The sequence below is a fragment of the Microcebus murinus genome, chromosome 3 (assembly GCF_040939455.1).
Source record: "Microcebus murinus isolate Inina chromosome 3, M.murinus_Inina_mat1.0, whole genome shotgun sequence".
NCBI lineage: Eukaryota > Metazoa > Chordata > Mammalia > Primates > Cheirogaleidae > Microcebus > Microcebus murinus.
Genome location: NC_134106.1, coordinates 113,540,138 through 113,557,337, shown reverse-complemented (window position 1 = coordinate 113,557,337; position 17,200 = coordinate 113,540,138). Strand labels below are relative to the sequence as shown.

Below are 17,200 nucleotides of genomic sequence, written 5' to 3'. Positions count from 1 at the left end.
TAATTTTCACTTAAAATGCTTTTCATAGATTTTCTTTTTGCCAGTCGATTTTGTTTACATTACACAAAGATTGAGTCATTAAGTATGGAGCTTTTATTTCAACTATATACATTCCTTTACCTAAATACAACATATTTTCAAACTGATAATTGTTATTAATATTGGAAATCACACTCTACAAAAGGAGCCATGTTTTTTGCATTCTGAGTAGCAAAATAGAGTAAGAGGTGAAGAAGAAAATAGGGCAGAGGCTGTGTATCAACTGTCTCAAGGAAGTAACTGGAAGCTACCACACAGTATTTCTGTTAATGAGTCATTAGCCATAACTAACTGCAAGGGAGACTAAGAGAATGTAATCTCTATTCTGTGTAGCTAGCATATGTACTCTGGAATTTTAAATTTTATTTATTGCAGAAAGTAATTCTCCTTTTTTAATGGATTAAAACCATTGTCCGTACTTCTAAAGCTATATCTATTCCTCCAGGTTCTGTCTTTCACACATCCTACCTCGTTCCACTCTGCAGAGACATATGAATCCTTGTTACAGTGCCTAAGAATGGAAGATGACAAAGTGGCAGAAGCTGCTATACAAATTTTTAGAAATACCGGCCACAAAATAGAAACAGACCTTCCCCAGATACGATCGTGAGTATATTCTCTCTTCGTAAACAATAAAAGTTTCTAAGTGTGGGAGCCATAGAATCATCATTTTCCTTTCATGTAGGAAGATAGGAGAAAGGAAAGACAACTTTTATTTAGAAGCTACTTTTCCGTATCCTCCTTTATTTTGTCTGTCCCTTGCCTCACATCCCTCCCACACCATTAGAATATAGGCAGAGTAATAAACTGAAGCTAATTGTTTATAAGAGTGATTTTAAGATATTAATAATCAAAAATTATCACAGAATTTCATGTTTTATTATATTTGTGATTAATATATCTTTCTAATCTGTGTATATTCATCTTTTTCTAACTGGATTATAAATTCAATAACTACCACCTAAGTAAGGCAGTCAAATAGCATGCTTAATAAAATATTTATTAGTTGCTTGGTTGTTGGCAGTGATACGTTTGTTACTTTGATCTCTTCCTCTAGATCAGCTTTCTTCTCGTAAGAATGAAGTACATTTTGGTATTTTCACTTTAGAATCTTGTTAGGGTCAAACTTGTGCTTAGAGTTTATACTTAAAATACACAGCAGACATCTTTTAGAGGAAGAATGCATCGCTCACAGCTATTTAATCAGGTGTTCAGGGTATATGCTAGTAGTTCATTGTATATCCAAATACATACTGGTTTTTCTTCACAAGATGATAATAGGACAAGTAGACTCCTAAAGTTTGTGTTAAATTTGTGAGCCAATAGTTCAATTTGTGAAATAATTCGATATTTCTTATACATTCTCTTCATTCTCAGTACTGTACTGGCTAATACAAAAGAATTACCACAGTCCCTGCCCTCAAGGAGTTTATAATCTAGAGATAATAAACTTTATACACAGTAGGATAAAGTTTCTGGTGAGTTTTTCAAGGTAGGAAAAACTATGCATTTTTTAAGTGATAGAGTTAGAAAAGGGAACTGCAAAATTACGAATACCTACTTAGAGGTAAATATAAAAAATAAGTCATGGGGCAAAAGGAAGCAGCAGAAAGATGGGTATAGGTGGAAGAGTTAACTTTGGATATAAGAAATAAAACCTCTTTTTGTTTAGACCAACCAGTAGGGAAGGAAGGAGATAATAACTGGAAAGCAGAAAAGTACAATAGTAAGCACCTCAGTAACAACCCTGATGGCAACTTTAGATGCTAGCACTCTAGGAAAAGATAGGTTAAAGTTGATTTTTCTATCATTTCATTTGGCTATGAAAAATTAATACCTTTAATAACAGTTTGATTAAAACTATGTCATATTTTGTTACTCATGATTGTTACAAGAAATGTTACTCTGGAAAGTGAGTTTGTGAAAGGAAGACTAAACAGGGGAGAGGAAAGACCGCTTTTACTTAGAAGCTCAGTTAAGAGCTTAATTAAGGAAGGCTAGTTGAGCATGGGAACCCCTATCTCCTAATCCCAAACCTCCATATAAAGAAACTTGAGGCAAAAATCACAAATGTCAAATCAAACATATACTTACTAGCATACATTCCATTTTTTGGTTGAGGTGCATGGCCTGAAGCCTGCAGTGTTCCTTTTGATATGTAGCCTTTCATTATCATAAGAGGGCCAGGTTCACCATTGCATTTGATACTACTGACTTTATAAAACAGGATCTTTTCTAATTGTATTAAGTATATGCCAAGTAGCTTTCCTTAAATTTTTATTTTGCCTTATAAATTTTCATCTGATTATGTAAATAGTTCTATGGTCATTGCAAAACACTGAAACTAGAAAAATCTTGAGGAAAAGTTTTACTGTTAACATTTTGATATGTATAATATTTATGAATGTTCATCTACTTGTTCATTCTGTATGTCTTGTTTCTTACAGGTTCATATAAACATGTTATTTTCTTTCTTTTTTTTTTTTTTGAGACAGAGTCTCACTTTGTTGCCCAGGCTAGAGTGAGTGCCATGACGTCAGCCTAGCTCACAGCAACCTCAAACTCCTGGGCTCAAGTGATCCTCCTGCATCAGCCTCCCAAGTAGCTGGGACTACAGGCATGCGCCACCATGCCCAGCTGATTTTTTCTATATATATTAGTTGGCCAAATAATTTATTTCTATTTATAGCAGAGACGGGGTCTCGCTCTTGCTCAGGCTGGTTTCGAACTCCTGACCTCGAGCAATCCACCTGCCACAGCCTCCCAAAGTGCTAGGATTTCAGGTGTGAGCCACCGAGCCAGGCCTAAACATGTTATTTTCTTCATTCTACCTAATGTTTTTCCATTTCATGGATCTTTAATGCTTTAAGACTATAATACATTTTTCCATATTTTATAGGAAGACACTTTTAGATTATATTTCAATATCAGTAGAGAGGTTAAATGTATGGATTTTGAAAGAAATGGTTATCTTCAAATTCCGACTCTACCATTTCCTTCCTTTGTCATCTTAGGAGGCTGAAATAACATCTTTTTGTTTTAGTTTTCTCATCTGTATAATGGCTGTTAAAATAGTCCACTTTGGATTGTTGTGAATATTAGGTGAATTAATCCAGGTAAAGAAATACACCTAGAATGATGCCTATCACATGTACTCAATAATTAGATATTTTTTTTACTAGGTATAAATATCTTTAGGTATTCTTATTACCATTCTATTAAGGAATCTCTGTCTTTGCATATTTTCTTTCACTGGTATTAATATTTCAGGTGTTTAATAAAACTTGGCCCTTTGCTATGCTTTTTCCATGGCTACTTTGAAATAACTGAAGGTGCTTATAAAAGGGAGCTACAAAATTAGGAATACCTACTTAGAGTGTAAATGTAAAAAGTAAGTCATGGGACGAGCTTTAGATTATAAATTAAGGGTAGCTTGTTTGTTCTTTTTCTATATTTGTGAGGTAGCTTTAAAATGAAAATTGTCTCCTGAAGTAACCTTTTTCTTGAGGCATTTTTTTTCTTGGTTCCTACTTGGGGACAGAGATGGAGCATTAAATCTTTCTATAGATCAGATAAATTTTAGGAGAGGCTTCTCTGCCAGCATACATCAAATAGGGGAAATGGGAGACAACCAAAAGAATACTTGTTGGTTTATGGACTTTGAAAGAAAAACTATATATTCTTTTTACAGGACCTTAATTCCCATTTTACATCAAAAAGCAAAGAGGGGTACTCCACACCAAGCAAAACAGGCTGTGCATTGCATACATGCCATATTCACAAATAAAGAAGTCCAGCTTGCACAGATTTTTGAGGTATATATAAGACATGGGATGCATTTGTATTGGTCTTTATTTTTTAAAGCTCTGTGGTTTGATGAAGATGGGAGCTAAAGTTTTTTAAAGCTATTTATAGGTAGTCCTACCCTAGAACAAAAATTCCTTGGGAGCAGAGATTCTGTCTATTTTATTCAGCAATGTATTTCCAGCCTTTTAGGTCAGATTATATATTCAAATGCTTCCTTTTTAAAGATGTTGTATGTCTGTGTTAGAACATTTTACTTAATTTTAGCCTTTTAGGTTCAGTTGTACTTTTTTGAGACAGAGTTTCACTCTGTTGCCAGGGCTAGAGTGCCATGGCGTCAGCCTAGCTCACAGCAATCTAAAACTCCTGGGCTCAAGCAATCCTCCTGCCTCAGCCTCTCGAGTAACTGGGACTACAGGCATGTGCCACCATGCCCGACTAATTTTTTATATATATTTTTTTAGTTGTCCAGCTAATTTCTTTCTATTTTTTTTTTTTTAGTAGAGATGGGGTCTCAACTATTCTTGAACTCCTGAGCTCAAACGATTCGGCCTCCCAGAGTGCTAGGATTATAGGCGTGAGCCACCACACCTGGCCTTCAGTTGTCCATTTATGCTTAGAAAGTGTTTAGTAGATGGCTTTTAACAACCCAGTTTAAAGTACCTAACATCCCTACCTGAAAGTTAACCCTGTGTCCCTTTCTTTACATACAATCTTTGGCCTGATTTTGTGTTAGAAAGGTATTCTTATTATCATAAATTGGAGATAGTATGAACAGAACCCAGTTAATTCTTATTTTTGTGGTTCAGAGTCATTTAAAATGTCTCACAGGATAAGAAATTCACTAATATAGCAAACCTTTTGTTGTAGATGGGTTGAAAATAATGCTGATTTGATGAATCAGAAGCATTCTTGTTTTTATTTCCTTTAATAGGCTTTACTTCTTTTTTCTTTTATCTTTTTGCTACATTCTGTCAATCATAAAATTTTAGTGGGTGGATTAAGAAGCAAGTGTCTAATGTGGTTGAAATTAGTTATCACTAAAACAGATTGGTTTGGGCATAATAAATTCAGGAGGACTCAGGAAAATTTACTGTTTCTGTAGAATGTCTGTATGTTTATGAAACAAATTGGTAATTTTGTCTGCTTTATTTTTACAGCCTCTCAGTAGGAGTCTGAATGCTGATGTACCAGAACAACTTATAACTCCATTAGTTTCATTGGGCCACATTTCTATGTTAGCACCAGATCAGTTTGCCTCCCCTATGAAATCTGTAGTAGCAAATTTTATTGTGAAAGATCTGCTAATGAATGATAGGGTAAGTTCCTTGTTTATTAAATTTAGAATTGTGAGATTAAGACTATTTACATGTTTGTTTATCACAGAAGCACTTCCATTTCTCTCTACAATAAATTCTCTTTTCCTTTTAAATTATTGTGTATTAGCCCTTTTTATTTATATATTAAATTTTCAAATGACTTCCTGATTTCAGTGTAGCTATTAATAGAACTTAACATTTAACAAGGAAAAAATGAGAAGATGAGATTGGAGAATCGTGAAGTAAAAGATACAAGTCAGATGCTATTATCCTGACCTTTGAAGTACAGTTTACAATTATCTGGAGTGCTAGAATTTTGTTTTATTAAACATTGTTAAGATGTAAGTGGGTTTGGTTTTTGACTAGTTTTTTGACTACATTGCACTTTTGACACTAGTTCATTGAAGTGTGTGTGTGTTCTGATTTATTACCTCTGAGTTTGAACCCAGGAATGTATATATTGAAAAGTCTCCCTGAGTGATTTCTGAAACACCTCTTGATCATGAATCACTACTTTACCAAATGTATCTAAATTAAGAGTAATTGAATAGACACAAACTATTCTTATTATGTATGACTTTCAATTAAGTGCTAACTTACCACAAATCCAACTTACCCAAACATCTCTAACCCACCCACATAGTCTAGTAGTCTTGAGCCCTCAATATCAGGAAATTAAAAAGAAAGACACCTGCTAGTTTACTTTCTACCCACATCCCCCCACCTTTGAATGCAATAGACCAGGAGGGAAGACTATGACCTAGGTCTCATTTCCTACCCCATACATCCATGCTGTTGTGTGCACTTCTTGATAGGGTGGCTGTCAACAAATGTGAAATTTAAGACACCTCTTAGATGATGACTTAATTGTTGATAAGATCATATTTTAAGATAGTCTTTTTTATTATAGTAAAATATATGTACTGTGAAATTTTCCCCTTTAACTGTACAATTCACTGACATTTTATATATGTATCTCCACATTGTTGCCTAGTCACCACCACCATCCACCTCCAGAACTTTATCACCCCAGACAGAAACTGTGTACTCTTTAAGCAATAACTCCCCATTCCCCCTTCCCTACCCCTCGTAACCTTTATTCTTTCTGGCTCTATGAATTTGCCTATTCTAGATAATCTCTTATAGAATATTTGTCATTTTGTGTCTGGCTTATTTCACTTAACATGTTTTCCAGGCTCATCCATGTTGTAGTATGTATTTAAACTTCTTTCCTTTTATGGCTGAATAATCTTCCTTGTATGTTAATATATTCCACATTTTGTTTATCTGTCCATCTGTTGATGGACATTTGAGTTATTTCCACTTGTTAGCTATTGTGAATAATGCTGATATGAACATTTGAGTCCCTGTTTTCTGATTGAGTATATACCTAAGAGTAAAATTGCTGGGTCACATGGTCATTCTATAATTTAACTTTTTGAGGAACTGCCAGACTGTTTCCACAGTGGCTGTACCATTTTACATTCCCACCAGCAAAGCATGAGTGTTCTAGTTAAGTCTTTTCTGGATTCTCTATTCTATTCCTACTATCAATATGTCTATTCTTATGCCTATACCAGCCATACTATCTTGATTACTATAGGCATAGTAAGTTTCAAAATTGGAAAGTATGAATCTTCCAACTTTGTTCTTTTCTAAGTTCCTGGCTCCTGACTTTCCTATAGGTTACTCAGAGCCTGTGTTGATTAGCATGAAAAACTTAATGAGCAAAAACTTAAAATTTTTTCTTTCTAAAAGCTAAATGTATTCAATTGTCTACAGTCTACAGGTGAAAAGAATGGAAAATTATGGTCTCCAGATGAAGAGGTTTCCCCTGAAGTACTGGCAAAGGTAAATTTGTGTAGGTCTTGAGAACCTTTATGTTGAAAAAGGGAACATTTGTAGGTATCCTTTTTTTTTTTTTTACCTAACAGTTAACAAGCATTTTTTTTTTTTTTTTTATTGAGACAGAGTCTCACTTTTGTTGCCCTGGCTAGAGTGAGTGCCGTGGCGTCAGTCTAGCTCACAGGGGTCTCGCTCAGGCTGGTTTAGAACTCCCGACCTCGAGCAATCCGCCCACCTCGGCCTCCCAGAGTGCTAGGATTACAGGCGTGAGCCACCGCACCCGGCCTAAACAAGCATTTTTTAATGAAGTGCTTTATTTCAAAATCCTTAGCAAAAAGTTGTTTGTTTCTCAGGGATATTGTAGTTGTTATTATTTATTATATACATAAACATCAGTGTTTTCTGCCTGTTAAAACAATCTCAGTGACGCTGTCTTACACAGAGATTGATTGTAGAATATTGGTGCTCAAAGCAACTCAAGCCTAACCTACTGCTATCTACAAACATATTAATATTAACTTGGCAAAGATAGATGGTTGTCACCAAATTGGTGACATTTGATAGATAAAAATTAAACCTCAATAAGATGATTTTTAAAGTGGGTTTGGGATTTAAAATAAGAGATAATATCTTCTTTGATAATAATATCTTCTGTTTCACTTTGTAGCTTCATTGTCTTCATATATTCTATCAATTCCTTTTTTCTAGGTTGTCAATAAATATATAGTGAATACTACTTAAATTTTTTGGCTAGTTTTTTCACATATACTGGTAACGGTTTTCTAAGTAGAGGTCTCCAACTCATGACTACAAATAATATGGAAACACCAATTTTTTTGGTCAGAATGTTAAGTGAGACAGAATCAAACTTGATGGTTTCTTCAAAGTAGTTTTTCGTTTCTACAAAAAATATGAAAGCCTATCTAAATTGTATTTAATCACTATAATCAATTATACAGTGTACATTTTTTAATAATCTAAAAATCTTAGACAAGTGTTTAAGTGTGAAAAGTCTGAGTTCTGCATCCAGACTTTGAGCAAATTATCACAGTAATATGTCTCAGTTGCCTTGCCTACCGGGGAAAAAGACTACCTCCCTCGTAGAGTTTTGTGGAATATTAAATAAGTTAATACATGTACAGCTCTAAGAAAAGTGCCTGGTACATATTAAACACAGAATACATAGTAGTTCTTATTATTACTGTTACTATCCAGTAGACTTGTTTAATAAAACATAACTGCTGCTGATGATAAATAATCTCACTAATTTAGTTAGTATAAATTGATCTTCCCTTTTGGAATTTCAAGTTGCTTTCTTTTTTAGCATGTTAATATTTTATAGGTACAAGCAATTAAACTTCTGGTAAGGTGGCTGTTGGGTATGAAAAACAACCAGTCTAAATCTGCCAATTCAACTCTTCGGTTATTATCAGCGATGTTGGTTAGTGAGGGTGACCTGACAGAGCAAAAGAGGATCAGGTGAGATTTCTCTTTATTTCCCATTTTCTGAGCTCAGAAATTTTGGTAGCTTTTACTTAGGAATTATTTGCCTGATTAATAGTAAATGTAATTTCACCATGTGCTCTGGAATTAAATTTTATATACTCAGGGTTCATCTTTGTACCAGTATATTATTCTTCACTCCTAAAGACTATGAATTTTTCTCCAGTAAATATTTAGTCATAATCACTGTAGTGTAATGTTAAAGTTAGTGTGAACATTTGGTTCAGTTCAACAGGTATTTTTTTTAATTTCTACTCTTTACAAAATACTATGAAAAGCATTGCAGCAAAAACAGATAAGAAAAGTCCCTGCCTCCAAAGAGTTTACCCTGCAGTGAAGTGATTAAATATATGGAGTGACTTGAGTGCTTTGAAAGGAATTAAAATTTCAGTTGTGGTTCAAAGAAGGGAGAGACAAAGCCTCTTTGTGGTTCTACAAATGCAAAAAGAAAACAAAATTGTTAACATTTCTACACATTTTCACTCTTCAAATCTATAAAATTGCCATCTTGCTTCTATTCCTTTTAAAATGGAAACAAAAGCTCAATTTTTCATAATCCTTGTTTCTTTCAAATCCTTGAAAGAAAGGGGCCAAGAGCACCAACAGAGATAACTAAAGAATTCTACTTGTGATACCCGTACATTGCTTTTTTTGAGACAGAGTCTCACTCTGTTGCCCTAGCTGGAGTTCACTGACACAATTTCTCACTGCAAACTGGAATGCCTGGGCTCAAGTAATCCTTTCCACCTCAGCTTCCCAAGTATCTAGGACTCTAGGTGTGTACCACCACATCTGGCAAGTGTTTTTGTTTTGTTTTGGTTTGGTTTGGTTTTTTTATGTTTTGTAGAGACGGGATCTCGCTGTGTTGTCCAGGCTGGTCTTGAACTCTTGGCCTCAATGATGCCTCCTGCCTTGGCCTCCTAAAGCGCTGGGATTACAGGCATGAGCCACTGTGCTCAGCCATATTCCTATTTTAAAATTTGTATTACAGCAGTGGTCCCCAACCTTTTTGGCACCCAGGGACCAGTTTTATGGAAGATGGAAGACAACTTTTCCACAGAACTGGGGAGACCTGAGGGCCCACAGTGTTAGAGGAAAGAGGTTTAATCATTCATTTATACATTCAGTATTTATTGAACATTATCAGATACTAAGTATTGATATGCTCTTTAATTTTTAAAATCATTATTATTAGAGATGAGGTCTCACTATGTTTCTGGCCTCAAACTCCTGGGCTCAAGCTATCCTCCCACTTCTGCCTTCCAAGAAGCCGGGACTACAGGCGAATACCATGACGCCTCACTGCTGCATTATTTAAAAATACAAAAATCCCCGCTTCCAAGGAATGTGTAGTCGTGCAGAGAAAGCATTGTTGCTTGGCTGTGTTGGAAGATCTAGGCTAGAGCGTAACTAGGAATGAAGGCAGATAAACTTGTTATCAGAAAATCACAACGATTTGAGCCTTTTACCGTACTGTGTTGAGTTCATGGACTTAAGGTAGTTTTCCCATTTTTATATATTACGTCATTTCATATATAAATTATCCTCTAAGGACCTTACATTCAAAAAGGGATCAAAGCATTTTTATGAATGGTAATGGTTATAGGAAATGTTTATTTCTTTTTTGTTTGTTTATAGTAAATCTGATATGTCTCGCTTGCGATTAGCTGCTGGTAGTGCCATAATGAAGCTTGCTCAGGAACCTTGTTACCATGAAATTATTACTCCAGAACAGTTTCAGCTCTGTGCACTTGTCATTAATGTAAGTAACAATCTCATTTTTATCGACTATTTGTCTTCAAAGTTAAATACATTTCATTTTTATGGATACAGATCCATTTACTGTGTGGATATATGCACAAAAGGGATTGTTATTATTACCTATTTAACTAAGTATTTCCCATATATTAAATTATTTCCCTGGCCGGGCGTGGTGGCTCATGCCTATAATCCTAGCACTTTGGGAGGCCGAGGCGGGCAGATTGCTTGAAGTCAGGAGTTTGAAACCAGCCCGAGCAAGACCCCGTCTCTACTAAAAACAGAAAGAAATTAATTGACCAACTAAAAATATATAGAAAAAATAGCCAGGCATGGTGGCCACGCATGCCTGTAGTCCCAGCTCTTTGGGAGACTGAGGTAGAAGGATTGCTTGAGCCCAGGAGTTTGAGGTTGCTGTGAGCTAGGCTGATGCCACAGCACTCTGGCCCGGGCAACAGAGTGAGACTCTGTCTCAAAAGAAAAAAAAAATTGTTCCCCCAATATAATTGTCATTTTTCTTGAATGAAGAAGACATAAAAATGCTTGAACTGCCTATTTTTGCTAACTGTTAGCCAATTTAAGTATTTTTGTTTTCGTGCTGGTGTAGGATGAATGTTACCAAGTAAGACAGATATTTGCTCAGAAGCTGCATAAGGCACTTGTGAAGTTACTACTCCCGTTGGAGTATATGGCGATCTTTGCCTTGTGTGCCAAAGATCCTGTGAAAGAGAGAAGAGCACATGCACGACAGTGTTTGCTAAAAAATATCAGTATACGCAGAGAATACATTAAACAGAATCCAATGGCTACTGGTAAGTAACTTTGAAAGTTTCTATTGAGGAAATATATCTTGTGAATGTATCAATTTGTGGGATTTTTTTTATATGTTTCTATTATAGTTTATAATAAAACTGGGAGTTTTATGGAATGCTGTCTTTGCAGTTGTGATATATTTAAAAACTGTTATCGTGGCCAGGCGCAGTGGCTCACGCCTGTAATCGTAGCACTCTGGGAGGCCGAGGCGGGTGGATCCCTCAAGGTCAGAAGTTCAAAACCAGCCTGAGCGAGATCCTGCCTCTACTAAAAATAGAAAGAAACTAATTGACCAACTAAAAATATATATACAAAAGATTAGCCGGGCATGGTGGCGCATGCCTGTAGTCCCAGCTACTCGGGAGGCTGAGGCAGTAGGTTCACTTGAGCCCAGGAGATGGAGGTTGCTGGGAGCTAGGCTGACGCCACGGCACTCACTCTAGCCTGAGCAATAAAGTGAGACTCTGTCTCAAAAAATTGAAAAATAAATAAAAATAAAGACTGAGATCCTAAGTCCTATTTATACTATATAAAACTGGTCTGAGTAGCTGCATTTTTCTTATGGGATCAGCAGTGTGCTTTCATTTGCACAAATTGCTCAGATATCAGGGTAAATAATTTTTTCCTAGGTTTGCCAGGGACCCAGTAGGTATATCCTTTGGCTTTAAATTCTTTCAAAATTGAAAAACAATTCAATATTTAGATACCATGTTGCCTCTAATTTAGAAATAACTGAGGGGAAAAAATGGAAATGTGAGTGGTTAGAACTCAGTCTCAGGAAGGATTTTATAAAAGCTGTTATTATTGTTGTTAATAATTATGTTTTCACTTTAGAGAAATTATTATCACTGTTGCCTGAGTATGTAGTTCCATACATGATTCACCTGCTAGCACATGATCCAGATTTTACAAGATCACAAGATGTTGATCAGCTTCGTGATATCAAAGAGTAAGTTATGCTTTTCAACAATTTGAAAAATTATTTTTACTTATTTAAGAAAGCTGAAATTTTTTGCTGTTATTTCCATTAGAATAAAAACCTTTTTATGCTTTTAGTCATTTATTATAAACTGCAAGTTTCAGCTTTCAAAATTGTTCCCATTCCAACAAGTTCTGTTTGGTTGTTTTGTTTGTTTACTGTTAGTTAGATGTCTTAAGTCTTTGATGTAGGTTAGTTTGGTTATTTTATGGGTTTTTTGTGTGTTTTTTTTTAAGATAAATTATTTTTAAACTTATTTTTTTTACAACTCCATCTATTTTGTGAATATTTTAGTTTTTATATTATATGATTTTTACTGTTTATATTAAGATGGGCTTCATTTACTTCAGTTTGATAATTTACAAAGGCATGTAATAAAAATATCTCTCCTTAAAAGCAAACTCAAAAGACAAATACCTTGAAAATATGGGCCCATACATGAAATTATTCTGTGGCAGAATTATAGTAATACAAAATTAGATTTGTTGCACTAGTCAGAGGTATTTTTCTCTAGTGGAAAGACAGGAAAATAAACAATCATAAAACACTTGATTAAGATGTATTATTTATATAAAAGAGAATTTTGTATATGATACAGGGTCAAAGAGTGATAGAGGCAAAGGGTTGTCTACAAATGACCTCTAAGAAGTTTTAAAGCAATATTTAATTTCTTTCCTTGTTGTTTTTGCTTTATACTGGTAAATTGGTACTTTCAGCTTATATTTAAAGTATTAAAAATTTTTATGTGGGTCATTAAGTTTTATTCCTTTACTTATTTGAGATTTCAATCCTCTGCCTCCTATAGCTTCACTCAATAAAATGGTATCCAAATCTAAACAGTTGGAAGACATGAAGAAGCCACATAGTTAGGTTTTAAAAGACATAGGTTCTAGTTCCAGCTATGTAAATAAAAACTTTATTTCTCTCTCTTTCCCCCCGCCCTTCTTCTTTTGAGCCAGAGTCTTGCTCTGTTGTCCAGGCTACAGTGTCATGGCGTCAGCCTAGCACATAGCAACCTCAAACTCCTGGGCTCAAATGATCCTCCTGCCTTAGCCTCCTGAGTAGCTGGGACTATAGGTACATGCCCTAATCCTGGCTAATTTTTTCTATTTTTAGTTGTCCAGCTACTTTCTTTCCATATTTAGCAGAGACGGGGTCTGTCTCTTGCTGAGGCTGGTGCCATGGCGTCCAGCCTAGCTCACAGCAACCTCAGACTCCTGATAAGTGATCTTCCCAGATTGCTAGGATTACAGGCATGTGCCACCACGCCTAGCCTATATGCCACGTTTTCTTAATCCATTCATCCATTGATGGGTACTTAGCTTGATTCCAGATCTTGGCTATTGTGAATAGTGCTGTAATAAACTTTGAAATGCAGATATCTCTTTGTACTGAATTCCCTTTGGAGATATATACCCAATAGTAAGATTGCTCGATTATATGGTGTATGATCCTTTTTTTTTTTTTTTTTCTTTGAGACAGAGTCTCGCTTTGTTGCCCAGGCTAGAGTGAGTGCCATGGCGTCAGCCTAGCTCCCAGCAACCTCAAACTCCTGGGCTCAAGCAATCCTCCTGCCTCAGCCTCCCGAGTAGCTGAGACTACAGGCATGCGCCACCATGCCCGGCTAGTTTATATATATATATATTAGTTGGCCAATTAACTTCCTTCTATTTAGAGTAGAGACGGGGGTCTTGCTCTTGCTCAGGCTGGTTTCAAACTCCAGACCTTGAGGGATCCACCCGCCTCGGCCTCCCAGAGTGCTAGGATTCAGGTGTGAGTCACCGGGCCCGGCCTGATCCTATTTTATATTATTCTATTTTTAGTTTTTTGAGGAATCTTCATACTGTTTTCTATAGTAAGCTTGAGCATGGTATCCGTGCTGATTGATGCACTGAGTAGCCACCAGGATCTGAGCTCCATCAGTGCCTCACCCTTTGTCCCCAGTTCATCCTAGGGGACATCGAGGTTCTGCCCACCGGGTAGTCTAAATGGTTTCCTTAGGACAGGACTGGAGTGTATTTCCCTTGAAGATTCTCAGAGCAGTGGGGAGATCAAATGTCTACCTGTGATCTCCTCTCTCACTTTGGAAATCATGGGTCTAGAGAAATTCTCTGTGAGTGGCATGATGACAGCTTGAGAGAGGGAGTGGCACAGTCTGAAATGGCCATTTCTCTACCAGTCATGGCTTCTCTCAGTTCTGAGGTGTTTCTGCTTCTCTCCCTACTTCCGGTGTATTCATGGTGTATTCTAGTTTTTTAATAGTTTGTAGTTGTATTTTTGTTGGGAGGGACGTCAGGGAAGCTTCTTATTCGGCTATCTTGCTGACAATACTCCCACTGTTGATTATCTTTAAACATTTTAAGTTAGCATGTAATTTCAAGTGCTAAATAATGTTTTTTAAAACATGATTATTTAACAATGGAAATTAATAACTTGTGTCAGAAGCAATTTTTTTAATTGTGGTAAAGTATATATAAAAATAACAAAATTTGTAGTCGTTACCATTTTTAAATATACAATTAAGCAAAGAAATATCCAAGTACTTGACACATTTTTTCATTGGGTTATTTTTGTTATTGAGTTGTAGGATTTCTTTTTTTTTTTTTTTTTTTTTAGCGTATTATGGGGGTACAAGTGTTAGGTTACGTATATTGCCCATGTTCCCCCCTCCCCCCGAGTTGTAGGATTTCTTTATATATTTGAGTATTAATCCCTTATCAGCTATATGTTTTAAATTCTTGAAAGTATCCTTTGATGCACAAAAGCTTTTAATGAAGCCAAGTTTCTCTTTGTTGTCCAGAGAGTACTTTTAAAAATCATGTTTAAGAAACCATATCTAGGCCGGGCGCGGTGGCTCACGCCTGTAATCCTAGCACTCTGGGAGGCCGAGGCGGGTGGATTGCTCGAGGTCAGGAGTTCGAAACCAGCCTGAGCAAGAGCAAGACCCCGTCTCTACTATAAAAAAAAAAATAGAAAGAAATTAATTGGCCAACTAATATATATATATATAAAATTAGCCGGGTGTGGTGGCGCATGCCTGTAGTCCCAGCTACTCGGGAGGCTGAGGCAGCAGGATCGCTTGAGCCCAGGAGTTTGAGGTTGCTGTGAGCTAGGCTGACGCCACGGCACTCACTCTAGCCTGTGCAACAAAGCGAGACTCTGTCTCAAAAAAAAAAAAAAAAAAAAAGAAACCATATCTAAATTAATAATGATTTTCTATTTTTATAGCTCTTAAATTAAGAACTTTGATCCATTTCAAGTTAATTTTTTGTGTATGGTATAAAGTAAAAGTTCAGATTAATTCTTTTGCCTGTTGATATTCAGTTTTTTCAGCACTATTTGTTGAAGAAATTGTTCTTTCCCCCAAAGGTTGATCTTGACACCTTTGTCATATATCAATTGGCCATATATTCAAAGTGTTTATTCCTGGGCTCTCAATTCTGTTCAATAATATGTCTGTTTTGGCCAGGCGTGGTGGCTCACACCTGTAATCCTAGCAGTCTGGGAGGCTGAGGCGGGAGAATCATTTGAGTTCAAGAGTTCAAGACCAGCTTGAGCAAGACCCGTCTCTACTAAAAAAATAGAAAGAAATTAGCTGGACAACTAAAAATATATATATAACAAATAAAATTAGCTGGGCATTGTGGTGCATGCCTGTAGTACCAGCTACTCAGGAGGCTGAGGCAGAAGGATCACTTGAGCCCAGGAGTTTGAGGTTGCTGTGAGCTAGGCTGACACTACAGCACTGTAGCCAGGCAACAGAGTGAGACTCTTGTCTCAAAGAAAAAAAAATTTTTTTTTTATAGAGACAAGATCTCACTGTGTTGCACAGCCTGGTCTCTAACTCGCCGGCTCAGGTGATTCTCCTGTCTCCCAAAGTGCTGGGATTACAGGCATGAGCCACCACTCCTGCTATTCTTCTTTTTCTAGATCCTTAAGATGTACAGTTAGGTAATTGATTCAGATTTTGTTTTTTTGTTTGTTTGTTTTTTTTTGTTTTGGTTTTTTTTTTTTTTTGAGACAGAGTCTCACTTGTTGCCCAGGCTAGAGTGAGTGCCGTAGCGTCAGCTTAGCTCACAGCAACCTCAAACTCCTGGGCTCAAGCGATCCTCCTGCCTCAGCCTCCCGAGTAGCTGGGACTACAGGCATGCGCCACCATGCCCGGCTAATTTTTTCTATATATATTAGTTGGCCAATTAATTTCTTTCTATTTATAGTAGAGACGAGGTCTCGCTCTTGCTCAGGCTGGTTTCGAACTCCTGACCTTGAGCAATCCGCCCGTCTCGGCCTCCCAGAGAGCTAGGATTACAGGCGTGAGCCACCGCGCCCGGCTGAGATTTTGTTTTTTAACATACATTTACAGCTCTAAATTTCCTTCTTAATACTACTGTTGTATCCATACACTTTTGTATGTTATATTTTCATTTGTCTCAAGATATATAAATTCCCTTGTGATTTCTTGTTTGGGCCATTGGTTAAGAGTATGTGGCTTAATTTCCATCTATTTGTGAGTTTTCCAGGTTTCTTTTCTTATTGATTTCTAGTTCCATTACATTGTGGTCAGAAAAAATACTTTGTATAATTTTAGTCATTTAAAATTTACTATTTGTTTTGTGACCTAACATGTGGTCTGTCCTAGAGAATGTTCCATATATACTTGAGAAAAATGTATATGTCCGTGTATGTCTGATACGTCTAATTGGTTTTAATGTTATTCAGGTTCTCTGTTTTCTTACTGATCTTCTACCTGATATTTCTATATGTTATTGAAAATAGGGTATTGAAGGCTCTGGCTATTATAAAACAATTTCCCTCTTAAATTCTGTCAATTTTTGTTTCATAGATTTTGGGATCTGTTGTAGTTTGTATACGTTTATTATGGTCATATCTTCTTGCTGGATTGACTTTTTGTCAATGTCATCGTTTGTGGTCTCTTGCAATCTTTTTTTGACTTTAAATCTATTTTATCTAATAATAAAATAGCCATCCACCTTTCTTTTGGTTACTGTTTTCATCAAGTATCTCTTTCCATCCTTTTATACTTAAAGTAATTACTGAGGAAGGAGGAGTTAGTTTTGCTGAATAGGTGTTTGTTTTCTGCATGTCTAATTTGTTTTTATTTTTGAGACAGGGTCTCATT

At 36.2% G+C, this 17,200-nt stretch overlaps 1 protein-coding gene across 5 annotated transcripts in view; it reads left to right on the top strand.

Moving 5' to 3' along the window:
- Positions 1–17,200, top strand: part of PDS5A (PDS5 cohesin associated factor A) — a 134,549-nt gene that overhangs the window by 89,043 nt on the left and 28,306 nt on the right. For 3 of the 5 annotated variants that reach the window (XM_012753924.3, XM_076001201.1, XM_076001202.1), the window contains exons 19-26: positions 485–645; positions 3,731–3,854; positions 5,004–5,162; positions 6,945–7,013; positions 8,350–8,486; positions 10,149–10,272; positions 10,876–11,080; positions 11,916–12,030. In XM_012753924.3, coding sequence (XP_012609378.1) covers positions 485–645; positions 3,731–3,854; positions 5,004–5,162; positions 6,945–7,013; positions 8,350–8,486; positions 10,149–10,272; positions 10,876–11,080; positions 11,916–12,030 — 1,094 coding nt within the window. Of the gene's footprint in view, positions 1–484; positions 646–3,730; positions 3,855–5,003; positions 5,163–6,944; positions 7,014–8,349; positions 8,487–10,148; positions 10,273–10,875; positions 11,081–11,915; positions 12,031–17,200 lie in introns of those variants that run through there. The other 2 variants (XM_076001203.1, XM_076001204.1) reach the window with 2 other exon arrangements.